The following is a 19,998-nucleotide window of genomic DNA, read 5'->3' as shown; positions in this document are numbered from 1 at the left end:
ATGTTGGCGGCAGCAAAGGAGGAACAGCAAATCCGGTTCGAGTCGCGTCACAAGGACACTGTCCTTGAGAGATATTCCGCAACCCCTCGGTGTAACAGGCAGCGGCACTCCCCAGGATCAAACGAACCCTTCCTGCGAAGCAAGGTAGCAGAACAGCGAAAGCAATTGTAACAACAAACACCGCGGGAGAGAAGAGGAAGAGGATGGAATAGTCGTATATTCACGCTGCCTGGACAGTCCCTTATATAGGCGCGAATGGCCACATCACCGGAGGACGCATCCCTCTGTTTCGCCGAGCGGGTACGACCGAAGCAACGTAAGGTTCCGTTGGAGACGGAACAACGCGAACGTTGGTGCACACAACGTTCGCCTACACCCCGCGAGACGCGTCCGGTCGGCCACAAAACGAAACAGTAAGCCTCTTGACTTTTAACAGGTCCAAAATAAGGCTTTTCTGGTAAGCATAATTTTATTAAAAAATATTCAACAAAGTTTAAAATAATTTTCGTAAAATGAGGCTTTACCGCGTTTAATTCACGCGCAGGGGGGGAAATCGCCGGTTTACAACTGCATTTCCCTCCTGGTGGCCTGTTGTTGTGTGCGCGAGGCCCACTTCCCTCTTGGCCCATTTACCCCCCCAAGGATGCTTGATCTCATTTATACACTTAGACTTCTTCTCATCTTTCCCATGTGGGACTTTATTTGACACACATATTGCATTATTTCACAACAAGAAATAGCTTTGAGGAAGCTATGGCTGCTCTTGAAGATAGGTTCAGAGATGACTTAGAGAAAGTAAGAAAATGGAGGTCTGCTTAGTTTGAAGCTGCTAGCTTATCATCAGCGTGGCTTTTTGAAGATGGGTACGTATGTTTGGTGTATTATTTCCTAATTAATTACCTTCTGCAGATGAGATTTTCAATATTCTATTTTCCTGGGTATTTAGGATTTTTTGTTTGTTTTATAGGAATACTTATCCAATTGCTATTTGATAATTAATGTGACTGTCACCGTATCGGTTAAACGAACAATTATACCTCGACGTCTTTTTTCTTTTGTTTTTTTTTAATTGGCCACAATGTCCTTCTAAATCAAGTTATGTGACAAACATGTTTTCAGGAAATCCTGTAGAAGGCATGCTTTTAAGCAGACGACCTATTGATATTAGAAAGTTGGCCTACTTTGGAAATTCAATTATATAACTACAAAGGGTATGTTTGGATTGGCGTTAAGTATAACTGACTTCTAGTCCAACTGATTTTTGTAACTGAAGTTAAAGTAAAAATCAGTTAGTGTAATACGATTTATATTTGGATAGGTGTTTTTAAAAAGTCAGTTGAAAAAATTGAAAATTCTTTGAATGATTAATAAAAAAGTTAGTTTAATTGTAAAATGACTGAAAATGGTATGAATTTTATTGAATAGTAGTATTTGAAATTTTATGTTTTTAATGTGATAATAGTTTAAAAAATGCTTAAAAGTATTATGATAAAATATAAATAGTTTACTTGTGAAATTATAAAATAAAAAGATTTGTTACGAAGAAAAATTTGAAAACACATTATAAATAATTAATTAAATATACATAATGGACAAACATAAATACAAATTAAAATTCATTTGGTCTCTAATTAAAATAAATGAAATCACATAACTAATTAGATCGTAAGTTTTGCACAATTTTCTCATAAGTCAGTTAAAAAAGTTGATCTAGATTGTGTTTCCATGAGTTGATTAGAAAAGTTATTTTTTCTTATAAGTCAGTTACAAAAAAAAAATCCATCCAAATAACCAATTTCACCCAAATAAACCACAAGTCTTAGTTTCACACTTTTCCATGCGTTTTTACCTTCTCCAACAACAATCCAAAGGAGACTAGAATCAGTTAGCTTTTTAGTTAGCCAGACAGATTTTCTTATATCTTGTATGGAATATGAAAAATACATATTACTGTTAATATTTGCGAATCACGTGATTGGGTATATAATTTTTATATTTTATATTTGAGAAAATTTTCTATTAATTTGATAGATATATTTAAAAGTTTTATTTTGTCACATATTTTATTCTTTTGGATTTACATCTTTGTTAGCCTTATTCGTTTGGACTTAAACAGTCTCCTTTCAGCAGCAAATATTTTATAATTCATAATTTCCATTAAAAACATTAGTCCAAAGTATAAGGACTAAAACATTTTGAGAGCTTACTGATGTTGACGTTATCAATAAAAAATACCAAAAGATTTTATTATTGGGTAGCTTGATAAACAAGGGAAAAAAAGGACAAAAGAAGACATTAATCATCAACTATCAACTATCAATCAACTATATTTTCAAAATCTTATAATACCCGAGTCTTTTAAAAATGGATTGGGTATAACAATATGTAATTTGAATATATTCTATTAAGAAGATTTGAATAATATCTTGATTGAAATTTAAATAGCCGATTCGTTTAAAAAAATGGGTCGGTATGAAAATGTGCAATTTGAATATACTCAATTAATAAGATTTGAATAATATCTTGATTAAGATTTAAATATATTGAATTAAATGAGAAGCATTATAATTAAATGGGATTTCAATTGGAAGTCAACTACATTCTTAAAATCTTATAATACCCGATTCTTTTAAAAATGGAGTAATTTGAATATATTTCATTAATGAGATTTGAATAATATCTTGAATGAGATTTAAATACCCAATTCGTTTAAAAAAATTGGTCGGATATGATAATGTGCAATTTGAATATACTCTATTAATAAGATTTACATAATATCTTGATTGAGATTTAAATATATTGAATTAAATGTGAAGCATTATAATTAAATGGGATTTCAATTAGAAGCTCAAATAAAAAAAATTAACAATTAATTTTGAATTTGAATAATATATTAAAATTAAATGTAACTATTGTCTAATTATAAATTTAATCAAATATACTAGTCTGTGCATCACACAGAAAAAAATCAATTATTAATCAATTAATTATATTCTTAAAATCTTGTAATACTCTATTCTTTTAAAAATAGATCGGGTATGAAAATGTGAAATAATGACGCAACATGTTTTAGCCAAAACACATGAAGTATTTTTTGCTCCATATTATTCCACTTTAAGATAATAATTGCTTCTCTATAAACATTGTAGGCGTAAAGCGCTCGTCCACCTAAAGTCAATATGGATTTAATGGTCAACGCAATGTCCTAATCAAATGATGACAATTGAGCCGCTATATTGCTCTAATAAATAACTTAGGATAAACAGTACTCCTTAATTACAATGAAAAAAATAATGTTTATTGCCCAATTGCTTTTGGTACAGTTACGTAGAAAAAATTTCTACTCATTGCTTTATTATGCATAAAATCTATATGCACCGCTGATTTAAAATTTTGTGCATAATTTATTGCGTGCCGAATCAAATGGATCATTAGGGGGCGCCGAGATTTTGACTAATTATTTTCCTGCGTATAACTTATAATAGACTTGGGGTTTTTGGGTAACTCTATAATCATTTTTCAGAAATATTTTTTCACAAATCAAGATAAACTTTCATATATTTACTTCGTATACCGTAAAAATATTTTTAAAATTATAATTGTGTTCTTACCCAAACATCTTTTTATACATACTCAAGACCGATATCAGTGTTCGAAATTTAAAACCTGATGGCAGTATTTACTACTTAAGGTACAAAGTATTTGAAGAAGTTCCGGTCAAAAAAAAAGTATTTGAAGAAGTAATACAAAAGAGTGCCATTAAGAAATGAAACATAAGACACACCATTATTATCGTCATAAACATATTACAAATTTAATGCGCACACAGACATAATAAAATATTACGATTATGACAAAAAAACTGACCATCACATCGTAATTAAAAATCTCTTTTCAATTAACTCACGGTTGCCTATCAATTGACTCATTGTAATATCATATACTTACCTAATAATACAAAAATCTAACAAAATGTTTGCCCATTTTAAAAAAAAATCATATCTAAAGAAAAACTTGGTGTCGATTCCCCCCCCCCCCCCAAAATTCATAAAATGAAAAGAGAAACCCATCCTCGTTTGGGGGCATGTAAAGACAGATCAGAATTCATCTATTAAGCCCAATACTTTCGAGCCCAATAATAGAACAAACCCCACAAGTCTATTTCAAAATAGACAAGACCATACCAACAAGAGTTGGGTTAGTTGCTAAGAAATCGACTCAGAACTTACGAAGTTGTGAGTTTGAATTCCGCTGTCGATATGAGGATCTTGTTGGTGGACAATCTGTAAGTACCTCTGTAAGCGTTCTCTGAGCCTGGAAGCATGCCTTAGTTCTGGTGAGCTCCTGGGACCAAACTCATCTAAACTTTATGTAACCCAAAAAAAAAAAAAAAACAATGCCATTCTGTTGAAGGAAAATACTCCTCCGAATAAGAATAAAAATTTAAATTTTGATTTGCCACACATTTAATCCTGACATACCTTAGGATTGCCTATTAAAGGATCCCTGTAGATAGAAAAGAGAAATTTAAACTTTGATTTGGTTGATCATGTGAGAATCTGTACATGTATTTTAGTTGAAGTTTTATTATTTCTTCTCCTTTTCTCCTCATTTGCACCGCTTTCGCCGAGAGAATATTACTGCGTATATTTGATTTCTATTTTAGTTTTAAATATAAAATTTTAATCTATTTTATTTTTCTTATTTATCTAATTTTTATAATAATAATAATTCTAATCAACATATTTGATTAACAAAAATATTTAAAAAAAAGACAAATAGGTAACTCAGCTGCTCAACAAAAACTCTTGTATGCGGCTCACATAGACGTGGGACATAACATTAACCCATCCCGGGTTCCGGACGTGTGCTGAGAGTCAGAGTCGCCGTGTGAATTGCGAAGGAGCAGAGAAACTCATAGCGAAGGCGAAGGGCACCTTCCATGAAATTTTGGTGTCGTGTTCCGCTCAGAACTCGGGGGCAGAGAAAGCCATGTGGGCTATATGTTTTGAGCGGATCAAATTCTTCCAAATCCAATGCCTTTATCCCTTAGTTATGATCACTGCAAATCAAGAGCCATCATCTTCTTCTGGATCGTCCTCCGGCGAATCAACTTCCAATCATTACGATGTTTTCCTGAATCAACTCTCATGATCATAATGGCTGTCTAATAAGTGAAAAAATTTTACTGTACAACTTTCATAGGAAGTTAATATTAAAAACATCAATCTTTATGAGAGTTATTAATATCGTTACATGACTTATTAACCGTGTTACTAGAATTATAAAAATGCCACTTTTTAAATTTTTCAGAAAACCTATTGTTAAATGCTATATCGAACTTGTTAGTAGAGTTACGAAATTTATTAACGGCATTACTGAAGTTGTAAAGGTGCTACTTTTTTATTTTTCTGGAAAAACTATTATTAATTGCTATACTGAACTTGTTAATAGAGTTACAAAACTTATTAGTCGTTTTACTGAAATTGTAAAAATTTTCAAAAAAAGTAGTTACAAAGTTGTAAAATTATCACTTTTTGTATTTTTTAGAAAACTTGTTATTACATGATATACCGAACTTGTTAATAGAATTACGGAACTCGTTAATGACATTATTAAAATTGTAAAAATACTACTTTTTGAATTTTTTAACTGCTATACTAAACTTGTTAATAGCATTACAAAACTTGTTAATCATTTTATTGAAGTTGTAAAAAAAATTTTAAAAAATTGTTGCTGGCTGCGGGAACTTCAGTGGCTGATTATTGGCTAGCTGCCGAAGCTCCAATGAATGTAGCTGCCACCATCACTAGAGCTCCAGCGGCCGGCCGACAAATAAGAGGCATTGGTTTTTTAAAAACAATAAAAAAAAATAAAGGGTAATTTGGTTATTTCAATAAATTTATAAGTAACAAATTAGTCACTTATCTCTAAATTGGGATTTTACAAATTCAAGTGACCATTTTAGGATTTTCCAGTTTAAGTGTTATTTTTGTGTCTCTTTCCCTGAAATGAAGAGCAATTTAATTTCATAATTCTGATAAAAATCGAGTAAATTGTTGTTATGGTTCTTAAAGATGTGTATTGTGTCAATTAAACATTTAGAAATTTGAACGCTTGATTTTAATTTTTCAAAAAAATACTGCTTATTCACCTTAAAGGACTTGAGGGATGAGGATATCGAAGATAGAATATTATATAGAGGACTGATATAAGCTTTGGAAAACCAGTTAAAATATTGAGTTACAGTATCAACTCGTTAACACAAGGAGACTAGTTGGATCTGCTAAGTGAATTATGAAGACTAAAGTATAATTGTATGTGTGAGTACGCTGAAACCCTTACATGTCTACCAACTATTAGTATGACTTACTGACTACAAACTACGTTTTATATTTTTAACTCTTAGCTTTTGTTTTCATATTTGCTTACTACGTTTTATTTTATATGATGAAATATTGAAAAAGAAATGACTTAATTTACCCTTTAAACTTCATGGTGTTAAAGAAGGGTCAATGCATTCAAGTGTAGATCTGAATATGACTTTGTTGAGAAGATTGTTGAAGAGGCATTTTCCAAGTTACCGCCTAAACGCTTACATATTGTGGAGCACATAGTTGGACTCGATGCTTGCATAAAAGATGTGACGTCACTTCTTGATACTGTGTCTATTTTAGGAATTCATGGGACTGAAGGAGTTGGCAAAACGACACTTGCCAAGGCTGTATATAATTCAGTTGTCCACCAATTTGAAGAGGCTTGTTTTCTTGCTGACATCAGAACAGCTCCTAAAGGGAGCAAAGGCATGGTACGTCTTCAAAAGACGCTTCTATCAGAGATTCTTGATGAGAAGAAAAAGATCAAGTTTAGAAGTGTTGAAGAAGGGATCTCTAAGATAAAGCAGAGGCTATGTCTTAGAAGGGTTCTTCTTGTTCTTGAAGACATAGATGAGATGGAACAATTAGAACAACTGGTGGGAGGTCGTCATTGGTTTGGAAATGGCAGTAAAGTCATCGTGACAACAAGAAATAATCAATTACTGATTGATGGTCATATATATTGATGAATATGGAATGAAGGAGCTAAATAACAATGACTCTCTTGAGCTTTTCTCTCGATATGCCTTCCACTTGGACAAACCTCCAGTGGAGTATGAAGGAATCTCCAACCATATGGTGAGTTATGCACAAGGCCTTCCTTCGGCTTTGAAAGCAATGGGCTCCAACTTTAAAAATAAAGGCATGGAGGCACGGAAATGTGCATTGGCTCACTAGCCGATTTGATCAGGTTGATATTGGTTTAATTGGATGACACCATAGCTTTGACTTGTTTTCACCCAGTTTGACTAGGTTGATACTAGTTTAATTTCTGACCAGTCCAACACTCTAACCAGACCGGACCACTAGTCAATTTTTCGATTGAGCCGGTTAGTTCGATCTGATTTTTTTTACTATGGATGTGTCAATCCACTGTTGAGTAGGGCACAAATGGTTAGGCCATCTTTTTCTTTTAATTTTCTGCTTTATTGCTTTTTTTAAATAATTAACAGTTGAATGTTGAGGCAATTGTTCCAAAGCAAATAAAAATATAATTGAAAAAAGATGACTACATTAAATGGTGTAATACATACCACTTAGTTTACCAACACGCCTTACAATTTCTGGTTCAACGCATTTTAATGATTGTTATGAACATAAATAGAAAGTGAGAGCTCATTTTTAAAAACTAGTCTTAAAATGCTTTTTATTTTTTTTTGGTAAGATAAATATGATCTCTCTTAAATTCTGAGAGTAAAAGGTAAAAAGAAAAAAATTAATTTTTTATTTTTTATAATTTTAATTTGTTTGTAACTCAGTCCATACGTTTTGACTTGGTGCAACTCAATCCCTATAATTTTGACTCGGTTGTGACTCAATTTCTGGATTTTTACTCAATACAACTTGATCCCTATAGTTTTTAATTTTTAACTATTTTATAACTTAGTCCCTATCTTTCTTAGATATATAATTTCATTTTTTTTTAAAAACACAAGAACTAAATTATATGCGGCTCTGTTCGTTAATTCCCATCGGCCGGCTCAGCTATTTGTATATTTTGGCATTATTTTAAAACGAAACCAAAGTTCTAATTGGGGTGCGACATTTATATTTAATATGAAATGACAAGGGTTAAATTAAACATTCTGTTTCATTTCCATGATTGGAAGAAAATAATTTAGGAATAGAGAAAAGTCAAAGGGCCTTAATACTTCTATCCAGCTAGCTAGTATAAAAATATATTAAAATATTCATGTTTAATTTATTTAATAAATATTATAGCAAGACAGGTGATTTCAATTTTTTACTTTATAAAAATATTTTGAATCATTAATAACAAGATAATCAGTCTAATTTATAATTAAAAATAATTTTAAATTTTAAAATAACTTTAAAAAAATGACACTGGGGCCATTTGCATCTCCATTTCAGTATTGTGTTTTAATTTTTCCCATGAGAAAAAAATACTACTCCTCCAGTCTTAAATATAAGACCCTTATACTAGGGAGAGAAAATGAAGTAGTTAAGTTGTTTATTTATAACTGATATGTGTTAGTTTTCCTAAACTATTCGATTTAATCATGTGAATTATTTAAATTATTTTTTTGAAGGGCAACCCATTATAATTAATAAGAATACGTTTAGAAAAAAATTATAAATTTAGAAGAAAAAATAAATTAATGTCTTATATTATATTTGAAGACAATCTAATGGAATCATCCAGCAATATTGAAGGAAAACCTCCAGAGAGTTTACCTCCTATTTTTAATATAAAAACTTTTTTGGGAATTGAATTCAACCTTAAATATAAAATCTTAGTTTATTTTGTTTCTTAAATTTATAATTTTTTTAAAACATTCTTATTGATTGTAAGGAGTATCCACTAAGTAGATATAGTTTCAATATGCATAATTAAATAAGATAATTCATTAAGAAAGCCCATACATATCTGTTATAAATAATTAACTTAATTAATTAATTTTTTTAATACTCTTAAATTAATTATCTAACTCTTATATATTAAAGATAAGGAAGATTCGAGGAAGTATTAGGCAATGACTGTCGCCGTTTACTTCTTGTTTGATTTTATTTGAGCTGGGACTCCTGTAGATGACTTCCCGCATCCGCGTCACGTCATTCTAAAACATTCCAAGCCTACTCACTTCTGGTAGAAAATTCCTCACCAAAATTTCATGGAAAGTAGCGTCCTTGACCATCCGTTTGGACGGGAAGAAATGTTGATGGAAGGAGGACAGAAAAGTTGGAGAGAAATTTGGGTGAGGAATTTTCTAACAAATGGACAGAAAAGTTGCATGGGACATCCGACAAAATTACGGTCAAGTCATTCTTAAATATTCAAGGCCGCACAAAATGGTTTAGGTCTTCTTTTTCTTTTTCTGTTTTATTTTTTTAATAATCAAATATTCAAGGTTGATGCAATTATTGCAAACCAAATAAAAATGTTAAAAGACGATTACATTAGATGGTGTAACACCGAGCAGTTGATTTCCTAAGACATTCACGTTCTATATTTTCTGGTTGATTGCATGGGAATGACTGTTATGCACACAAATTATCCAAAAGCCCATAAAAAGAAAAACTAGTCTTAAGCTGTTTTTTTTTTTCCCCGGTGAATTGTGAAGAGCATATTTCATCGGCAAAATATCAGTATGGTCACACTTGGGTACTTGGGAAAAAAAAGTGGACCTTTCCTGACTAAATTGGGTCATACATATATCTTCAAACCTCTAGACACTTAGTTTAAGTAAAGTTCATATGAGTAGAACGTTTTTTTTTTTTCTTCATATTTTTATTATATTCATATATTCATATATTTCACATTTTAGTATTTTGATACAGTTGAGATATTAGAAGAATAGGTACAACTTTCAAAAAACTTTTTAAGTCGTCCATGTATCCATGAGAAAGATATACTACCTCTTATTCTTAATATAAGATCTAGTTAAAATAGATCTTATAACTAGTTTATCTTATAACTGGAGGCAGTATATATATACCTTTATTTTTGGTATGATAATCTGATAACTCAAATTAGAACATTAATCTGACTCAAATAGAGAGACCTATTAATCCATCCAACCTAACGCGTTCATGATATGTACTTTACTTTCAAAGGGAACATAGTAATTATACAGAATGTAAAAGTTTCTATATATTGTGTGCTACAGCAATCCATTTCTTATTTGTAAGAAAATAATAATGACGCCCCTTCCTCCACATTTTCCTTTTGGGGGGATTTGAAAAAAGAAACACTCACGCTTTGACTAAACTTTCCAAATTCCAACTTTCGGAGAAATTTGTTAATGGAGGATCAAACGCGGTGTTGTCCTTTTCGCTGCTTCACCACTTTTGTATAAATGCCTCGTTAAAGTATTATTCAAATCCCAATCCCTTGGTAGCATCCACAGATTATTGTAGCCATGGCTATTCAAGTTTCATCCCATAGTTTCGTCGGCAAACCCAAATACAGATTTGATGTTTTTTTGAGTTTTAGAGGCGAAGATACTCGCCATTCCTTTGCTGTGCCTCTCTACAATGCTTTGCGACGTAAGGGAATCAATGTTTTCATTGATGACAAGAAGCTTGGCAAAGGGGAAAAGATTTCACCTACGCTTCTTAAAGCCATTGACAGATCGAGGATTTCCATTATTCTATTCTCCAGCAACTACGCTACTTCTACATGGTGCTTGGATGAACTTGCCCATATAATTCGATGTAAGAATGAGAAGAACCAGGTGGTTATGCCCATCTTTTACAAGGTGGATCCAATGGCTGTTCAGTATCAGAGAGACGGCTTTGCAACAGCCATGGCTGCTCATGAAGATATATTCAGAGATGATCCAGAGAAAGTGCAGAAATGGAAATCTGCTTTGTCAGAAGCAGCTTCTTTATCAAAGGCCTGGATTTTTGAAGATAGGTACGTATGATTATTCTATTTTCAAATTGCTGCTAATGAACTTTTCGAATTCTTTATTATTTTATTGGTTAGTCATGACATGATATAACAAACTACTGTTGAAGATATTTGGAATTTTTACCAGTGACCGTTGCTCCTCTAGATTCCTCAAGAATTATTATTGGGAGAATTTCAATATTCCTTGTCACTAGACAATTAATATCAGTTAATTTCTAAATAATTATGGAATTTCAATGCACCTTAAGGATCAAAATTTTACGACTTAAATAAAAAAAGTACCCTTGATTAATCTACTAGTCTTAGGCCTTATTTGTTTTCTTATTTTGAAAAAAGTTCGTTGTTTTTAAAGAAAAACTTGTTTGATAATACGTTTTTATTTAAGTGTTTTTAAAAGCAAAAAAAATAATTTTTAGTTGTTTTCTTGTTTATGTTTTTCCATTTCTTATTTTCTATTTGACAAAATTAGGAAACCCTTTTTTCTCCCTCAATTTTTTTTCCCATTTGAGGACTTGAGTTCTTATTGAAGTTTTACCCTCCAATTTCAATACGTTTATTTTCTAATGTAATTTTTTGGAACAATTATCCAAACAATTTTGGTTTGTTTTTCGTTTCCAAAACTTAATTTTAAAAAAATTATAAAATTGTTTTGAGAACAAAAATTTAAAAACATGAACATACAGGCCCTTAAATTTTTCCTTGAGTATTTTAAAATTTTTTTTGGTTCTGAAAATAATTTTATAGTTTATGAGTTTTTTTTTCAAAGGCATTGTTGATAGGGTTTTCAACCGTAAAATTACGGAAGTGGGATTATAAAATTTTGATAAAGAGAAGATGTGAGATAAAAGAATTTTAATCTCACTTCATCAATTTTTTAAAATCAATTTCATTAAAATTTTTCATCCCTTCATTTTTCTCGTACCAAACAGATCCTTAGTGTCTTTATTTTTCATATGTCTACACAAACTATATATGACTACAAAGTCCATTATTAGAATTATGAACAAAGTCAAAATGTTTCCTTATATATTGTATGGAATCTAAAGAATGAATGTTTATATGGCTTGATACAGATTTTATATTTCAAGTTGACCTCGAATTTTTATTTAATATTAATATTTAAAAATTTTAATTTTTTTTCCAATTTTATTCTTTTAGATTTATTTTTCTTTACGCCTGATTCTCTTTATTTACACAGTGAAGCGATAACAAATTTGAGAGAGCTAATTGATTTTGAGATCATTCATATTTTATAAATCAAAATAAGAATGCATATAAAAATATATGACAAAAAAAAAAAAACAATGACAAACATTTTATATGGATGAATCATATTTGTAATACAAGAGAATTTGCTGTTTTGTAGGAACGAAATCGGGTTTATGGAAAGGATTGTTAAAGATGCATATGCTATGTTGCCACCTAAACAATTACATAACATTGGGTACATGGTTGGACTTGAGCCTCGTGTGGAAGAAGTGATTTCACTTTTAAATCAATCCAGTGATAGGGTTTGCATGTTGGGCATTCATGGAATTGGAGGAATTGGCAAAACAACCCTCGTAAAATCGGTCTATAATTTAATGTTTTACCAATTTGAAGGTGCATGTTTTTTGTTTGATGTCAAAGAAGCAACAAAGAAATACCAGGGCATCGTTCGCCTCCAACAGAAACTTCTATCAGAGATTCTTGGGGAAAATTACGATGATTGGGAGTGTTGATAAAGGAATATCAAGAATAAAACATAGGCTTTCTCATAAAAGGGTTCTTTTGGTTCTTGATGATGTTGATGAGGTTGAACAGTTAGAACAACTTGCGGGAGGGTGTGACTGGTTTGGTTTTGGAAGCAAAGTTATTATAACAACAAGAAATAAGCAAATGCTAGCTGCACACAATGTTAAAAAAACATTTGAAATGATGAAGCTGAATGAGTATGACTCTTGTGAGCTCTTTTGTTGGCATGCCTTCCATGAGAACCAACCTCCAATAACCTATCAAGATATGTCTAGTCGTGCAATAAGTTATGCACAAGGCCTTCCTCTGGCATTAACAGTCATAGGCTCCAATTTGGCAAATAAAAATTTACAGGAATGGAAGCCTATATTGGAACAATATGAAAGAATCCCAGAAAGAACAATTCATGAAATTCTAAAGATAAGCTATGATTGCTTACAGGCCGGTGCTAAGCGTATTTTCCTAGATATTGCTTGTTTTATTAACGAGGAGATGATGAGATCTATCAAAGAAATAGTAGAAGCTTGTGATTTTGGTGCTAGGTTTTATTTTGAACTTCTTGTCGATAAATCCCTGATAACTTCAGTTGCTGGTGAAGATTATTTTTTTATGCACGATCTAATACGACAAATGGGAAGAGAGATCGTCAGACAAGAGGCACCATTACATCCGGAAAAGCGCAGCAGATTATGGTATTATGAAGACGTTCTTAGAGTATTGCATGAAAACTTAGTAAGAATCTAAACCATATCAGTCTCTTTATACAAAAATGTATGCATCAGACTTATTGTTACATATATTTATATGGCAATATCTACTAATGATACTTCTCTTAATCTTCATTACAGGGATGCAATAATATTGAAGGAATAATGCTTGATCCTCCTCAACAAGAAAAAGTAAAGTGGAGTGGTATGACCTTTGAGAAGATGAATAATCTTAGAATTCTTGTCATTCGAAATGTCCAACTTTCAACTGGCCCCACCTATCTTCCCAATAATTTAAGGTGGCTTGAATGGGAGGGATATCCTTTGGCAGCTTTGCCAAAAGATTTTTCTCCTTCAGAACTAATTTTCTTGAAGTTACCTGAAAGTTCTTTTATACTAGAAGAACCACTGAAGGTACTTTTTCAAATAATTCTTTGTAGTTGTTTTTCAGTCAAATTTCTTTCTCTTTTTCTTGTTGGCCTACCAAATTTCTTTAGCTGTAAATTTTCATCTTAGAATCAAGAATAATCATGCTCCGTTATGATTCTGATTTAAATAAGTCTAACACAGTTGTTGTAAAATTGAATAGTCTATATTGTTTTAGAGTTATCTCATATATATGTTTCAAAAACCTACAAATGTCTTTTATATTTTGAAAGCAGATGCTTTAATATATTTTTGAATAATAATTATAAAGCACATTCCCCATATTCTATGAATAATTAACAATTAATTCAGTATGGTTTTTGAAACATTGCTGTCTAGAAAATGTTTCAAGTGAAACAAATTTCTAACACTCGCCATGAAAATTTCAAGGTGGACGTGGTGGTCTGAAAAGATTTAGACCGTTGGAAAAATTTGCATCTATTAAAATAAATATTATGAAAAATTACAATAAAATTTGAACTATCTGACTTTAAACTAGATGATCCATAGGGATTTGCATAGTTTTAGTAATTGGACAATCTAATTAAATAGTATTGCATTTGTTTTGCAGATTTTTACTAGCTATGTGGCACATTTGGATTTTTCATTTTGTCAATTCATAACTGAAGTACCTGATATGGCTCAATGTCAATGTTTACGAATATTGGATTTGCACCGCTGTCACAATCTGATAAAAATCCATGATTCATTGGGATCCCTCTCTAAGCTGATCAAATTAGATGTTGGAAAATGCACCAAACTTTCCATTTTTCCACGTGAAGTCAAGATGGCATCACTTGAATGGCTTAGTTTTAGAGGATGCACGAGTCTTGAGTACTTCCCGCATGTAGCGGGAAAGATGGATGCACTAGGCTACATGTCAATAAGTTGCACTGCTATTAAGGAGCTCCCACCGTCCATTGGAAATCTTTCGGGGCTTCGACATTTAGGCGCGTACTCCTGCAGAAGTCTTAGAGAACCTCCAACCAGCTTATTCATGTTGCCAAATCTTGAGAAGCTTGGTTGCGGAGGCGTTCATCCTCGTAACAGAAAATCTTGGATGAAGTTAATGCAAGATAGCCAACCAATTATCAGCAAGTGTTCTGTGAAGTATTTGAGTCTCGAGAATTGTGGTCTGTTGGATGAAGAACTTCACCTAATTCTGAATTGTTTTCGAAATTTGCGAGAGTTATATGTATCATGGAATGACTTTGCGTCTCTCCCTAAGTGCATTAAAGATTGTGCTGAGCTGCGGCGGCTAGATGTGATTGACTGCCGGAGGCTAAGAGACATACCAGAGTTGCCATCAAAGCTGAATTACATAGATGCAACGAATTGCACATCATTAACCGCAGAATCATTGGACAACTTATATTCTCAGGTTTTTCTCGTTCTTTTGGATCTATTCTCTCTTTCTTTTGCCATTTCAAACGTTAATATAATCAAATTAAGTCAGTCTCGCCAGCCAAACACTTTGCCTGTGCGAGATAACAACCCATAAAACTGTGGGTGAACTTTAAATGTATTGAAGGATGAATTTCTTGAGAAAATTTTAGCATTCTCTAATATTTAACTAGTCTGTCTGCTGTTTTGGTAAATCAGGCAAAAAAGGAGTTGCTTGCCTTGCTAATCAATGTGCCAGCAACAACAATTCCTGATTGGTTCAACCATTGCGGTGAAGGAGGCACGTTGTCTTTTCGCGTTCGTGGGAATTTACCTCGTGCTATTCTTGCATTTGAGGTCGAGTGGAATGCGAACAGGAGAAGGGAACAGATCCTCCCAATTTTTATGAGTATTAACGGTCTCCAAGTAATTAAACCTGATTTTGATGCATTTAAAAAAGACCCTTGTAAAACATGGCATGTTCACGCTCGACAAGGTAGTTTGTTATTAGTTGACTGCTTTCAGCACTCTACGAAAGAAGAGCAAAAGCGTCTCAACAAGTATATGGGGTTGGATTGGAATGACGTGGAACTACAAGTTATGAGTGACTCTATAGTTAAGTGGGGAGTTTATGTCTACGAGGAAACAAACATGGCGAATGTGCAGTTCAAGTCTTCTCATGCTTCAACAGCATCACTGAATCAAAGAGCAATGACTTCCCCTCCTAATTGTGAACCACCCAAGAAGCTCCTCAGAACTGATAAATGAAAAATCAGTAACACAAAGAAAGGGCCAAAGTGAGCCTCTTCTTTCTACGTACCAATTGTCGTTCCATGGACTCTCTCTCTCTCTCTGTTTTTCTTTCTTCTTTTTTTTTTCCCCAATTAATGTCACTTTCCCTTTCATGTATTGCAGGACAATTGGTTTGGGCCCAAAACCATCCAAACACCTCAACATTTAAAAAAACCATGGTTTGAGTTGAAACCATAGTTTCAAAAGTGATTTTACAGTCTACGAAGCAAATATATGAAAGAGTTTGTCTTGATTTGCGGAAAAGTGCTTTTCAAAAGCACTTCTGGGTGTTTCCAAACACACACAGTTTTAGCTTTCAAAACCATGGTTTTGTAGAAAGCGAAAACATTTCGCTTCTAGGCTTTGTTGGTGTAATCATTACAAGTGTGAGAGGGTGGGCAATGGTATCCAGGCAAGAATGCCCCTCCATTGAAATCAAAGCCTTACTTTTTTTTCTCCTTTTTCCTTGCTCGTTTCTTGCTCGCTTGACAGACGCTGTCCCTGGTGGTGCAATTTGTGTCCTCGGTTCGCAAGAAGAGGCATTGGTGAGGTGTTTGTTGGCTTGAAAGAGCAAGATCACACATTGGGTTGTCCGATCCATCCACCGTTGGTGTGTAGTCTGCATTCTTCACTTTGTGCGATCATTCTTTAGTGAGGTGGAGGTGCCCAGATCCGTCGCGTAGGTAACGTCTCTCCTCTTGAACAATCATTTTCTTTACTCATGCATTGCATCAATTTGATTTTGTGTAAATATAGTCTACTCTATAAAATGGGTAGTCTATTTCAAATGTGTTATTAGTCTCACGTATGAGCTAAAAGGGAGGATTAAAAGTTTTGATCTTGACCGTGATGGATACTTGACAAAGAGAGCCTTTGATATTATTCACAAAAATTTGTTTTGTGATATTATATTGAATCAGGTTTATGAATGACAATTATTAATAGAGAAAAACATTTATGAATTGCAAATGTTTGGGCTATTGATGTGCAAGAATTTTATTTCTATAAAAGCCTGTGCATTCTGCTGTGTACCTTGAGATTATTTTGATTCGAAAAACATTGACCACACTATCTGAGCAATATGTTCTGAATATTTTTCCTCTATTCTGAACTCCTGATTAAAATGTTTCATTTGAGCGCCATGGTTCACTAAATTATGAACAATACTAGTAAAAAAAAGAGCCCAGATGATAATTTGGAAGAGTTCTTGGTCTTAGCTAATTAATTATAAAGTGGTAAGATGGTGAATTCTAAACCTCCACTAAGATATATATATATATATATATATATATAATATGGAAAATGTATAAAAACGTGCACTACAATCGCATCTTGCTTTAACTCTGGTTAAAAATATACATCTTATATTAATTGAATTCTGCTATATTTGTGACGTACAAGTGTGCAAACTACACATTTTGGGCAAATTGAAATGATTTTGACTGTGGTAGAGTGATGTCAGGGGAAAGGCGTGATATGTTTGAAACTATTAATTAAGGATTTATGGAGTGTTTTTGGAGCATGTTCATTTTAGTTACATATGCTTGAAATATGAATGTTTTTGGGGCCTGCTCATTTGGTGTTGCACATTCAACTTTGTTTAGATGTGAATTGTGATACTGTCAGGGCAATTCAAGTGTAAAAGGTTCTGATCGTTTGTCAATATAGAATACTTGTGATATAAGATCAGGGTGACAAATGCTTGTGATGATTTGTGTGTGCATTTAAATGAATTGAGTTGGAGTATTTAATTGTAGGTCTTTAATTAGTATATGACCTCTTTGTATACTCAACTATGGCATGCAAGAATTTTGAAAATGAATATGTTTTTTGATAAATGATATAAATTGATATTATGGGTACTAGTAAGCTTGTGAATTATTGTCATTGAGTACTACCCATTAACCATCTATTAATTGTGTCAAACGAGCCTATGATTGTTCCTAGATTCATTTAGTTTGAAGAAGAAAGTACTTATGCACAAGAAGATGATGATGGAGTTGGATTTTCACATATACATTCATCAATATAATATCATCTTACATGGCTTGGGTTCGTGACAGCATATATAAGAGATGAACTTGTTAATTACATACAAGGATAGTAGTCATATCTTATTTATTTCCTTTTATCATAGATTGTAATATATAGTTTATAAAAAAACATATTACAAATGCTATATATCAATGCAATATCTTAATTATTATGACACTTGTTTATTTATATTTTTTATTAATGTTATACCTTATATTCTCACGACGATTATTACTTTAATAATTAATAAATTGTTTTTAATGCATGTTTATTCAATTTTATGAAAAAATATATGCCATTTCATATTTATAATCTTCACAGAAAATTAATAATTTTCTGTTCACAAAAAATTATTCATCTTCTTCAAAAATATTTTTAATCTTATATTTTATAAATATAAATACTCGTAGTAACAATTAATTAATTATATTAAAGATCGGAGGTAGTATGTTGTTACAAAAATTAGTTATAAAAAAATATTATGGGATTTCATGTTTAAAATATTTAAAGAATATTAAAATTTTTCTGTTAGCAAAAAAATAATTATTTTTTTATAAACATATTTAATCTTATGTTTTATAAATATATATACATATTAATTATTTATTAATTATATTTTCTTGTATATTATTAATTATGTTGGACAAAAATATATTATTAACAAATTTATTTCTTGAAATTAAAATATAATATAAAATCTATCTTTCATATAATTATCATATTAACTTATATCGTTTTTGATAATTTGCACATATAAAAAGTACTTATGATAATAACTATCCAAATCCTCTTACTTTATTAGAATCATTTTTTCACAAAATTTATTTTTCACAAAATCTATTCTTCTAAGAATCTATTTTCTAGAAGCTATTTTCTAAACCATAGTTTGGTCTCATCCAAACACCTCCTGAATAACAGCAAAATAGTTATTCATGCTACAGGTGAAAGATGGTTTTTCCAAGTAGCAATCTTGTTTGGAGATCTTCGTATCATTAGCTATCAAATAATTGTGAGCCACTTGTTAGTTACATGTGGCACTGGATACAAATGAAAATAATAAAGAATTTATGAATGCTCCTTCCGGTTTTATGTAGAGGGCATCTTCTAAAAGATGCTTTTAATCCTTTTTTTTCCTCAAGATATTTGACAGTTTTTAGGAGTATTAAGTTTTTTTCATATTTACTCATATTTAATGAGGATAGTAAGAGAGTAGAAATCTATATGATGTTGAAGTTTAGTGTAGTTTATATGTATAACATTGAAAATTATTAAAATTTTATAACAAGATTAATGCTTTTCAGTGTTTTTTTAAATATGTATAATCAATTAAAAATGACTTATAATAGGCCAGAACTGTAGGGAATATAGGAATAAATAGAATATTCTTTATGGTGACGCCTTAATTACCTTCAAGGTTAGATATAGTTTCTTGTTTCACCATGGAAGTTACAGTAATAGTGTTGGTATTAAGCCGAAATTTCACTGATTAGTTCTGGGGGCCTGTAAAGATGCGATCCCACGAAACAAGTCGTGTATATGTTGATCAGTTTCTAATCCAACCACTGCCACAAAGACGGCTATCATCACGAGTCCTTTCTTTTGATCTTATCCAGCCCCCCAAAAAAGATTTTGTATTTGTTTTTTGGCCAAGGCCTAAAAACAACGATTAACTAATTAAGTTGGCCAGAAAAATACACAAGTTGATTGAGACATAACCCTTATTATTGCCGAACCCAACCACTGCAGACAAAGACTAGATATATATATATATATATCTATATGTATGTATGAATGTATGCAAAACCAGATCGGATGGACTGACCGGAAACCATCAAATATCCCATTTGCCTCGTCTGATTCATTGCTTGAATCGAGGGATTTGCAACTCGGCGTGATCTGATCTAACCCCATACGAATCAGTTATATCTCAGGTATTGAGCGGCTTATTGGG

General features: G+C 32.0%; 2 protein-coding genes across 2 annotated transcripts; both read left to right on the top strand.

Moving 5' to 3' along the window:
• Nucleotides 1-7,063, top strand: LOC114741158 (TMV resistance protein N-like). The gene is made up of 2 exons (XM_028929409.1): nt 1-167; nt 6,511-7,063. Exons 1-2 carry the CDS (start codon nt 1-3, stop codon nt 7,061-7,063), a joined length of 720 nt encoding a protein of 239 aa, XP_028785242.1.
• Nucleotides 7,064-10,477: 3,414 nt separating this feature from the next.
• On the top strand, nt 10,478-15,989 carry LOC114741157 (TMV resistance protein N-like). The gene is made up of 6 exons (XM_028929408.1): nt 10,478-10,974; nt 12,338-12,482; nt 12,574-13,419; nt 13,554-13,826; nt 14,410-15,219; nt 15,441-15,989. Exons 1-6 carry the CDS (start codon nt 10,478-10,480, stop codon nt 15,987-15,989), a joined length of 3,120 nt encoding a protein of 1,039 aa, XP_028785241.1.
• Nucleotides 15,990-19,998: the final 4,009 nt, after the last annotated feature.

This window comes from Neltuma alba, unplaced genomic scaffold (assembly GCF_004799145.2).
Source record: "Neltuma alba isolate B1F8T4 unplaced genomic scaffold, ASM479914v2 tig00003297_pilon, whole genome shotgun sequence".
Lineage (NCBI taxonomy): Eukaryota > Viridiplantae > Streptophyta > Magnoliopsida > Fabales > Fabaceae > Neltuma > Neltuma alba.
The sequence above is the reverse complement of the archived record's forward strand: the minus strand, read 5'-3'. Positions and strand labels throughout refer to the sequence as shown.